General features: G+C 32.5%; 1 protein-coding gene across 2 annotated transcripts in view; it reads right to left on the bottom strand.

Annotated features, from left to right (window-relative positions):
* Positions 1 to 487: 487 nt before the first annotated feature.
* The window catches only part of RNF217 (ring finger protein 217), a 128,427-nt gene continuing 116,732 nt past the window's right edge, over positions 488 to 12,182 (bottom strand). For both annotated transcript variants that reach the window (XM_074333531.2, XM_019729507.3), the window contains 2 exons: positions 11,805 to 11,876; positions 488 to 10,406 (listed from right to left, as the gene is read on the bottom strand). In XM_074333531.2, the coding sequence (XP_074189632.2) occupies positions 10,333 to 10,406; positions 11,805 to 11,876 (146 nt within the window). In that variant the 3' untranslated portion in view covers positions 488 to 10,332. The remainder of the gene's footprint in view (positions 10,407 to 11,804; positions 11,877 to 12,182) is intronic.

Genomic DNA, 12,182 nt, shown 5'->3' on the forward strand with positions numbered 1-12,182 from the left:
AAAGTGAGCAGAACATGATCCCTGATCTCATGGAATTCATATTCTTGCTAGAAAGCCTCACACATAATACAAAGAAAAACAATTAACTGATTCGTTGGTAATTATCGAATATGGTGAAAGGAAGTTCTTTTGTTTAATGTTGGCGGAGTCCAATCCAGGCCCCTTTGTCTAGGGAGCAATCCCCACCTTAGCTACACTCTTACTTCCACAGCATTTGCTTCTTTGTCACACCCATGAAGAATGTTCAGGCTGATGTTCACTGATGTGTGTGCATTCCTCCAATCATGCCCCAGCAACCCAACCCAATCCACCTTCCAAAAAGCATACCCAGGAGTTGGTTCATTTTTGCTTCTTCATTCTTAGAATCTAGTGTAGAAACGACTTCAATAACTCTTACCAAATTTACTTATGCACGTCTAATTTTGGCACTGTCAAATTTAACCTTTTAATTTCTTTAAATTCCAAATCTATTGGAAAAAAGACAAGATTCTTCTCTTTTAAAACCTTTTATTAGGCATTGCTAGATGATGTTGCACGGTGCATTGCACACATCATGGGAGTAAACAGCACTCCACAGGAACCATACAACAGCTCATACAGTGACAATCAAGTAGTTGATTCCCCTTATATTATTCCTCCAAGTAGCGTGAGTGTCGTTACAGCCTTCCATGAGATCTGATCTCATAATTAAGATTACCCTTCCATTCTAAAACAACTGACTAAAAACAATGAAAAAGAAAGCCCAGCCACAACAAAAGGCCAGAGGGACATTACTGAAAGTCCGAAATTAGACTCCAAAATATCACAAGGTAATCATTTGGAAAGATTTGCCCCTAAAATTTGTATGATCTGACACTTGGGTTGCTTTTACTGCCAGCAGCAGGTGAGATTGTTTACTAAGAAGGATCAGTACGCTGACACATATCCACTGAAAATTCTTGAGGTAATAGATTTTAAAATTTCACTGCTTAAAAAAAAAAAAAATCTGTTAATTCCCAGGTCCTGTCCAGCAGGACATATCTTTTGGCAGGAAGATTATTTTCCTTTTTTTTCTCTGTCTAATATTTACACATACTTGCATGTACAGCCTGTGTCTTTGTCTTGTCTAAGCACATGATTTATTTTAATTATTCGTCATACATTCATCAGGAAAAGTTGAATTATATACTATGGTACATAAAGAATGCAACAAAACTAGCTTTTTGTATAAAGCTAACACGAAAGGCAAAGATCAATCAGAGCAAAATAATGTATGTACAAAATGTCTCGATGTCTATAAAGCCCACTGTAAATGAATAACTACACATAAATAGCAAACACCATGGTTCTGCAGCATCTGTGTGGAAGGAGATTACAGATAACATATTAGCAAAAACAAGTTGTAGAGAACTGGTCAAATTCTTGAAGTACCATATAATTACTTTCATTTTTAATACTTTTTGTAATTTTGTCCTAATTGGAGCTATAGATAAAGACTGATAGCCATTGCAACTCCTGTTTTAAACTTTAATAATCATTCTTTTTTGGGGGTTTAAAAATACATTTCAATTATAACGGCTTCAATTTATGGTGTTCAATATTTTTTACACTTTAGATTAAAAATGAACAATAATTTAAGAAAACTACATTGGCTAAACTGCTGTCCTACAGATACTACAGTGGATTAAGATAGCAACTGCAGCCTATATACATCCCTAAAGATACACTATCTCATCAGGACTTTAAATAGAGAGACCAAAGAACACTCACAAAAAATATATGGCTCTTTTAGATAAGAAATAAAGTCAAGTGAAAAAAAATAAGGCACTAATAACATATATAAATGTTATATACTCTCATCACACAAAGCACCATATGAAAGGTTAAAGGGACTATACATTAATGCTATTGGAAAATGGTAATAACCCCCGTTTCCCTGGCTTTTATTCACTAATTTCTTCCTTTCTTCTTAGTAATGAATATATAAACACTAAAATGAGGGAAATTATATATCATGCTAAAATTTAAATTTATGGAACCAAGAGCACAGAATAATTTGGAAATAAGTTGATTACTATCAAAATGTAAGAAATTAAGGTCTTAAATACTCCTTATTTTACAACATTTTCATCTCAACAGAATTTGTTTATCCCTTTCCAATTTTCTTTCAGGGAGTTCTACGTGATATTAATATCATCTATTTTATTTATTTCTACCTGTCTCTTTCTTAAAATATATTCCTAATAATGGTCTCCTCCACTTAGTTTTATGAATACCAAAGTTAATAGTATGACTAATGAAATGTAAAAAATGTTTAAAAATAAAATTACATAAATATTTTCCAACATCATTGAAAAAGTAAAGAGAATCTCATTTCAACTAGGCTCATTTTGAACATAAAAAATATTGTGACAGGATTTGGGAAATGACTATAAATTTTTACAGAAAAATGAAAAATATGCAATATATAAAATGAACAAGATCTGTTACAAACTACTAATGAAAGTCATTTATCTTAAAATCAAAACAAAAATTTCTTTTCATTTGCTGTTGTTCATGAGAATTTAATTAACACGGGATATATTCTGATAATTCAAATAGGAGATGACAATTACTCCTTAGAACTGCAATTTCTGAATATACAGTAATAACAGATTAAACATCCAAACATTTTACTTTTTAGCAATTTACTCTTAGTGAAAAAAGAGAATTTGAATAATTTTATTCAAGTCCCACAGCTTTGAAATAGATATACACATACATAAATATATTTGTCTCATGAATATGTCTTATAATCAATTTTGTTTAAAATAGAAACAAAACAACTGTTGTGGCTTCTTAATAAATAATGTGTTAACATAACTTAATAACATTTTAATACTACTGTTTTTGTATTCCTCTTACACAAAATTATTTCTGTGACCTCTCAAAATTTACTACTTAAATTAATAATTGCGTTCATAAGCAACAAGATTGTCAATTAATTTTCATATTAAAAATCTGTAACAGATTGTCCTTGTCAAGGTAAATGGTTTATATACATATATATCTCAATTACTGTTCTAGGTTTCATACGAATTATAAGGTTGATTTATTTTTTTCAATATCATCCACAGAATTTTAATTAAGATAAAAATGATCAAATACCAAAAGTAAACTACTGCCATATGGGACTTAAAAAAAAAAAAAGACCTTAGTAAAGGGGTTTGTAGTCAGCTAAAAAAAAAATTATACTTTATCTAGAATTTTCTTCACAAAGGAACATAAAACATAATATATCAAATATTATATCAAATATTAGACAGTATTTACTTGAAAGGAACAATGGAAGTATATTTGGACACTGAAGATATGTTGATGAAAAAATGTAAGTTTTTCAGAACTTACTGGATTATTGACACTATTTCCCCCGTGGGGCATGAGGTGAACACCTAACAACTTTAGAGGGAACCAAGGACCAACAACAGCACAGCATTCAGCTACAAGGAAGAATCTGAAATGATCCTTTTTTTGCAATTTCTGGGGCCCTTTAACACCTGTTTGACTCTCCCTAGAACTTTCCCATATCACATACTAAACCTATACTACATATATCTTGAGTGTGGCTTATATCTAAATCATATCAGTGAAACAATTGAACATTTGCAAACGACAATGGTTTCTTTAGAACAGGGCTAATGTCAGTTAGATTCAATGTGATCTACTTTAGATTATCAAAAAGTATAATAATGTTCACAGGGTATGAATCCACGGTCCAGTCTCATATACAATGTTGCACTATATAAATCTAACTCTAAGTCCAAGCTGTAAGACTTTTTTGCTGAAACCATAAACCATACATTTGGCCTTTTTGGGTGAATCATGAATGATTTGGGGTCAGATTGCATGAATGCCCACAAGTGCTTTTTGTCCAACTAATATGTGAACACAATATTGGCCTGATAATATTCATGAAGCAATTTCTGAAGCTTGGATTTAGAGTATTTTAGGCTCTATGATCCAACTGACATCTTCTCATTTACTTTACTTCTTGTCAGAGGGCTGGGCAGAGTTCTCCAACTCCTATTATGAAGAAGGACAGTGTTCCAGGTACTCCTCAGATATTTCAATTTACAGATACAATAAACCAAGGTAAGTTATATTCACTACCATTGCCAAATTATGGAGTCCTTTCAGTGTTTGAATTTCATTTCATTAGAAACAAAAGTGTTAATGGTGAGACAAAATTTATCCCACATTTGGCCAAGATAGGTTGGGGACTGCAGAGGGAAAAAGCCCAGATAACCAGGAAATCTAAAAGAAAACAGGCACTTGATGTTGAAGTATGACAGTATTACTTCACCGGCAGAGAAGAAAGTCATTTAATGTTAATGATGGAACAGAATGACAAAAATGTGGAATGGACCTGAAAAAAATATTTTCTATGTTAATAAGACTGTATACTCTAAGGGATGCAGAGTTAAATCTACTGTAATTCTTTTATAAGCTGAAAGGAAGTGGAAACAAACAAAAAAAAGCCATGGCAATCTTTTGTGTGTGTTTAAAAAAAATAATTTATTGCCTTTTAAGTCCATGTTATTATTCTCAAAACAGTCACATCTTTAGCCAAATATATATATATATATATATATATATATATATATATATATATATATATATATATATATATAGTTTGCAATATGCATCATTACATGCTTCTAAAATTGGCACTATATATGGGGATCTATAAGGTATGTGACATATGAAGTCTTCAGCTAATGCTCCAAATGGACTCTCTGCTTCTTGGATTTGGATGAAGTCAAATAAAGTTCCAGCCTCACAACAGTGACGTACAACAGAAGCCCCACACACTGTTGGCTATGAAATGAGTATAGTTCTATCCTTAAAACCACAGTTACAAAAGAGTTAGACTGCATTTCGCTTTTAAAGGTTTGCATCATTCCTTTTATCAAAAAGGTAACATTTCACAATTTTGAATATTCCCCAAATTTTGGAACTTTGATTTTATTCAGACCATATCTTAATGCTTCTATAAAATTACTTCAGTTTTATTAAAGTAATAATTGTAAACATACATATTAAAATGGGATTTTGGAACTTATTTTCCATAGGAGGAGGAAAATGTCATAATTAAGTTACAAAAATTTGAAAAACAAATACTCTAAAACTGGCTATTGGTAGTAGCTTTGATTTACTTTGTTTCTAGTCCATAGAATTTCTTTTATAGGTTTCATGATATATAAAGATGTAGTTAAAACTTGCAGTAGAAATTAACTTAATATTTTAACAAACATTCCAACTAGGTTATTAGGTAACATTTATTAATTACTTGCTATGTTTGAGCTCCTGATACCAATTTGTAGGATTACTATAATTTCAGAAACTCGGCTACATTTTTCCAGGTATATTTTACTTGTTTTAAATTTTCAGCTTCAGATTACTCTCTCCAAATTTAAAGAGGTGACATATTAGCTAGCACTGTTATTCTACTGTCTCCATCAAACTATATGTATTGTTTCCTTAATTCTGTCAGATTACTAAATGGCACAAATATTTTAAAGTGCATTATTGAATTTTAAGGCTATATTTATAATAGGTTTTACCACAAAACAATACAGCTGACCACAGGAAAACTTACTTTCAATAGTTGGGATAGATTTCAGCCACAAATATGAAAGGATGAACATACAATCCAACGGAAAGACTTACATTAATCCATATGTGCAGCTTGCTTACAAAATTAAAATCTAAAATGGCTTTTGGCATGATTTTTTATTTTATTTTGGTACTTAATGAAGTATACCAATTAGTATTATTTAGGCCACTAACTTTTTAAAAAATAATTATGAATTTAACAGGCAGGACAAAAGTCTAATAGTAAAAACAATTGCATTTGTTTAACGAGGGAGGAGCTGGTTCTATGTCTTGGCAGATGTACTCTAATTTGACAAAGACCAGGAAGGAATGCTGATGCTGTGCACATGCCAGAGTGAATTTTCATCCTCTCCTGTCTCTCTCTTTTACTGAAGAGGAGCTAGAGTATTAGGGGAGTAGAGAAAAACGAGGTTGCGGAGGGTCACCAGGGATTGGAAGAGATTACAGTAGTTCGAGGGTATTTTAAGTGAGTCATGGACCATATAGTTAGGTGGTAGGATTGAAAAATAAAGGCTCACCAGGGCTCTTAGGACTCAAGAGATGGTGGGTTAGTGGCACGGGGCTAAGAATCTCCTGACAGTCAGCACTGAATCCTGACACCACAGCAGAGAAAGTACAATTAATGATATCAGGTTGTAACCTGACTGGTGTTTAATTATCTTTCATTGTTTTCCTGTCTGTTCTACTTTAGGATACAATAGCACCTATCAGAAAATCAAGGTGGTGGCAACAGGATGTTGCTTGTACCAACAGTTTTGACCCCTCTCCTCTTGTTAATGCCTGATACAGCAGTTGTAGGGAACTGCTGGGATTCATTGTGAAATAAATGTTTCGTGTTATTCCACAACTTATAAAGCATCCCAACAAGACACCCAACCTTACATACAGTCTCATCTATTTTTCTATGAATAATTGTGGTCACTCATAATTGCCAACATATTGCTTCCTACTTTTCACAATGGCATAATTAAGTTCCTTTGTAGAGCAACATGCATGAACATGGATAGTGTTAAAAAAAAGGTGACAAACATGATCAATTTATTTTATTTAAATCCCTCAAGGTTTTTTTTGTTATTTTTTTAATCAATCCAAATATCAATGCGTCTTTCTCGGATATCTGATAGACATCTCATTACATTTTATTTTTATTGGAATAGATGAATTTTCTTTTATACATTTTGGCAAGGTATGTATTTGGCTAATCAAGAAGGGCAAAGTATCCTGCAAAAGATGCTTTTCTTTAAAAATTATGCACTTCTATGTAATCTTTCTTTTTCTCCAAGAAAAAAGTCTCAAATATACTATCTGTATGATTTCATTCACTGAAAATGCATTAAAATTTTATTACAAATCTCTTATAAAAACCAAATTAAAAAACTTATGGGAATGTTAACAAAAAGTGACAGCAATATATGTAAAGGATCTTCATTGATGCTTTATACTGGAGAAGTAAAATCAATCTTTATCTCCATTCAGTAGGGCACTAAACGAATAAATTAAAGTATAGCCCCACAATGGATATGTAGTAATTGAGAAAAGAATGAGGTAAATCTATTTAAACTGTTATGGAAAGGTGTCTACCAATATATAATAAAATGAAAAAGTCACAGGACAGTAAGAATATTATTATTATATTTGTATAAAACTAACACACACACAGACACATACACGCACAAACACTTATTTGTATATATGTAGAAAGTGTCTGGAAGGACACACGCCAAACCATTAACAGTGGTTACCCCTAGAAAACAAGGGGTGGCTTAGGCAGAGAAATTCGTGTTTTGTAATTCTAAATGGTTTGATTTTTTAAAAGAAGTATATATTAAATTTACAATAAAAACATATAAAAATGACAACCTTTGGATAGAAAGATATTTATTTTATGTGTACGCTTCATTCTCTAAAGTAGTTTTGAGAATTCATCTCAAAAGTTATTACTATTGTTTTACCTTCATGTTGGCACTAACATATAAATAATTCTTTGTATTTTCTTCTTTCTTTTTAAGATCTTGATGACACTTAGTTTAAAAAAAAAAAAAAGACAAATAATTAAGTCACCAACAGGGAAAGGCCTAATATGTAACACTTCAAAAGAGAAAAATGCATACATTAATTAAAAAAAAAAATCTATGCCATAGAAAAAGAACAATCCTGTGGAACACAGTGCATGTTAGCTCAAGCATTGATGAAACTGCTTTCACTGATAACAGATACCACTTTGTAACTGGAAAATTGGAACATTTCCAAATAATATAAAAATATCTCCTCAAGATAAGTTATTCAAAGAAAGGACTAAAAATCCCTGAGTAGGCCAAAGACAACAGATACAATAACCGAAGAAAATAGATTATCTAAGACTAGAGAGTATGTTATTTAGCCAGTTGGTATATATGTATATGGCATATGTATTCATATGCATCTATGGGAATATTATATATGTATACATATATCATACATAAACATATGGATAATATATATAACATATATAATATTTTATGGAAATATTACATATACATTCATATATATCATACATAAACATGTCCACTAGATTTAGAATCATCATATTCACATATTGTCAAAATAACACCTACATCTGGGAAAGACTAATTTACAAAAATTAAGCAATTTATGACAGAATTACATAGATTTAGGCTAGAAATTCTCAACCTCTCAGTTTTAATACTAGAGCATGTAGAATAGGCACTCGATAAATACTTGTTGAATGAATGGACGGATGGATGGATGGAAAGATCATTTTGTGAAACTAGAACACATCCCTTTTTCTTCTATCACGTTATGCTTTAGAAATATCCATTCCAGAACCATAAATGGTACACCCTCCTCTAACTGGAAATAGTCTAGTCCCGAAGTATGCTATAGCTATTCTGAGTGTTTTTCAGAAAGAATGGAAGTGTGTTGGCTTGTTATCCATGCAAGCAAACTTCACTATCATGGATTTTTTAGGTCAAATAAAAATGATAAATGTTCTTATATTCTGCAGCCCAAGACAAACTATCCATGTTAATGCATGTTTTATCACATAATGTATTTCAATTCAGACAAGGTTTCTGTCAAATAAATGCTACATCTATGCAGATAGCTAATTTTAAGGATTTGGAAACAAGTGAAAACTTCAGACTTCTTAGGGGACGACTTCCTTTCTGCTGATAAGTTTTTGTGATGAAACAAAGGAATAACATAACTTAGTTACTTGTCCCTTTTCTTACTTTTAAAGACTTCTCAGCTTGGTAAAACTTCCTGAAAATATTTCCTTCTTCTTTTGTTTTGTTTGTTTGTTTCCTTCTCCAAAAGCAGTTTATATTTTAGATAAACCCACAAACACAAAAGTTTTGTTTTCAAATTACCCCTCCATAAGAAGATACCAGCACATTTTTATGCATATAAGCAGTAAACATAAGAAAAATCCTTTAAAACTAGTACTTGTTTTTATGAAAAACTTGTAGACAAATTAAAAAGAGAGAGAAGAGGTAAGAAAATGGGGTAGTAAATAATATTACACCTTGACCTAAAGCAGAATTATCTGTAATTACAAATTGGTGAAAAATTAAGTAGAATAGGAATTTGTTTAAAGGTTTAAGCAGTTCTGTCTACAGCAAACTTGCTATTTAAATTAACTAATTTTGCCTGAAAGATTTATTCATATAGTGAAACACGCCAAAACATAAGAAATCTGAGAAAAACTGAATGTTCAGGTCTTAAGTTTCCTAAAATCAGTCTATCAGTTTTGTCAGTTTATAAAGTTCCATGATCCTTGGGGTGACATTGCACACATTTTTCTCTCTTTCTCTCTCTCTTTCTGTGTGTGTGTGTGTGTGTGTGTGTGTGTGTGTGTGTGTGTGTGTGTGTTTGAGACAAAGAGAGCAAGAAATAGAAAGGGTCAACATTGAAATAGCCTATTGTCTACATTGACTTTAATTTAGTACATTACCAAATTATGCCCACAAAGGAACCATCATCTTTAAATATGTCTATGAAAATGTGGAAAGAGTGTAGAGGCATGGAACTTGACAAGTACAAGGTTACTGGGCCAAGTTTTAATACAGATATTTATACACACACACATTTGCACCCCTACACATATACACTTCAGTAACTCATGATTCTTCCCATTAATTTAGTTTCATTAGTTCCCTTTTGGGCATTGAGATTTTAAACAATTACAGCATCTGAAGAATGAAGGAATTATATTGTTTGGGCCACAGATGAAACCAGGGACATACCGGGAGCTTTTATCTTCTGAAAAGTGGCGTTGCTTGTTGGTTCAGGTGGGACTTCAGTTATTCACACCAATTCTCACAAGATGGGCAAGAGGAGGGTTCAGATACAAAGATAATCCAAGCAATGCTCAGGAGAGGTATGCTCAGACAATTCTGAGGATAACTGGTTCTTAATGAAAATATTTTCTTCCAAGACTCATTAAGAAGGTCAGACTATGATACAGATGTTTATAGTGTATGAAAGTGACCAATTTTGTAAAGCAGCAATTTGTATAAGGACAGGGTACCATTTTGGGAGTGCACCGGCACTAGGGCATTGTGGCCTGCAGAGAACCCCGGTGAGATGAGATGGCAGAAGATTCCTCTCCGTGTTTTTCAAGCTGCGACTCTCAGGTGGGTATACCATTCAGTATAGCTCCTACCTGAACCGGCTTAGTTAGATGAACTCATCTGCGTTTCACCAGTGCATACCTGTCCGTGATCGTTTTCTCTGTTTTTTACAAAGGCAATAGATAGGAAATACAAATAAACCTAGGGGTTAAAAAAAAGAAAAAAGTTACACTAATTAGGAGGAGAGGCATTTAGGTTTACATAGTTGAACATTTTCCATTTTGCAAATGACTTACAAATAATCATTATTTAGCAACACATGAAAATAAAAACAGGGAAGATACCTGTTATAGAACGTATTTACTTCTATAAGATTTCATGCTTTATTATTTTTCTTTAGCTCTCTCCCCTTTTTAACAATCTCAGTGATACCAGTTTGAATATGGAATAATGTTTTCTATCAAAATATCAAACCTTCGGTTTCAGTCTTCTTTACTATCTCTAGTCATATTATTTGCACACTATAGCATTCACACTTCAGTTTCAGGCAGAGGAGTTCATTACTTAACAACATGGGCTATGGAGACACATGTCAGGTTTGATTCTCAGTTATACCACTTATGAAGAAGCCTTAATTTCCTCAACTGTAAAATTCAGATAATAATAGTATCTACTTTATAAAGTCCAACTCATTGTAAAAACTTAAATGTCAGTTACTTTATAATTCTATCTGTCCTATGCATTAAAATTACTTGCTAAATAGAACTTTACATATGAAAAATTTATTTTATTTAGAAAAAAAACACACAAAAGAAGTGCGATCTACTACGTGGAACAATTACATAGTATCTATAGCATTTAATTTAATATACGCTAAAGCAATAGTTTTTCTCAGTGTGTGGTCTCTGGACCAGCAGCATCAGCACTACCTGGGAACTTTTTAGAACCATTAGAAATCCACGAACCCTGCCCCCATACTGAATCAGAAACTGTGGGGACGAATCAGCAACCTGTGCTTTAAACAGCCCTCCAGGTTATTCTAAAGCATGCTAGAGTCTGAGAACCACTGCTTTAAAACATGTATTTTAATATACTTGTTTGACCAAAAGTGTACAAGTCACAGATACATTTTCTATTTGTCGGTCCTCAAGTATATGTTGGATATATGCTCTTATACACATTGAAGGTATCTTTTTCACCCAGGGCACCTTTCACTGGAACAAACCAAACACCCAAGGGTGTAACAGAGCCTCTTTCCTTTGATGTTCCAATCCAAACTCAGAATTGGAAAATCTGGGTTTCTAACCCACTGAACTCTTTCACTAAAATACCAGTTGTATTAATATTGGTACTAAGAAGTGGCTAATAATGCTTTATTAGATATGTGGATCAAAGTGTCTGAAAAAGTGTCACACAAATACATCCCATATGAAACATGTGCCTCTGAATCTATAACTCATATGCTAATTGCCTATCTAAAGCAAGCACGGAACAGTACCATGTCCACTTAATAACAGACTCATATTATTAAATTTACACTCATATTGTCTCTATGGCACTCAAAGAATTCTAATCTCAGATATGTTAAGTGTTTCTTACCAATTACAACGGCTATGGCCCCTAGTGCTAATCCCAAGACCAGGATTAGAGGTGCAACGAATAATTTTCCAGCTGGAAAACAAAAGGCAAAACCATTTAAAGAGTCTTAAAACAAATTTACCCAACGATTTCAGCAATGTTTTTAAATACCACAGTGTATACTATTTTTTAAGAAGTCTGACTATAATTAAGGCAATATTTCTCTAAGGAAATATTTCACGTGTAGAACAAATACACATATGTAAGTTTAGTAATTTAAGTCCTGGGCACATTAGTCAAACATCTCATAAATCATTTATCCTCTATAAGAAAAAATTCCAAAGCCAGTGGATCACTTTATCTAATAGGACCATTCATCTTTATGCTTTTCCTTTAGAT

The sequence above is a fragment of the Rhinolophus sinicus genome, chromosome 2 (genome assembly GCF_057876585.1).
Source record: "Rhinolophus sinicus isolate RSI-liver-muscle chromosome 2, RSI-T2T, whole genome shotgun sequence".
In the NCBI taxonomy this organism is placed as follows: Eukaryota; Metazoa; Chordata; class Mammalia; order Chiroptera; family Rhinolophidae; genus Rhinolophus; species Rhinolophus sinicus.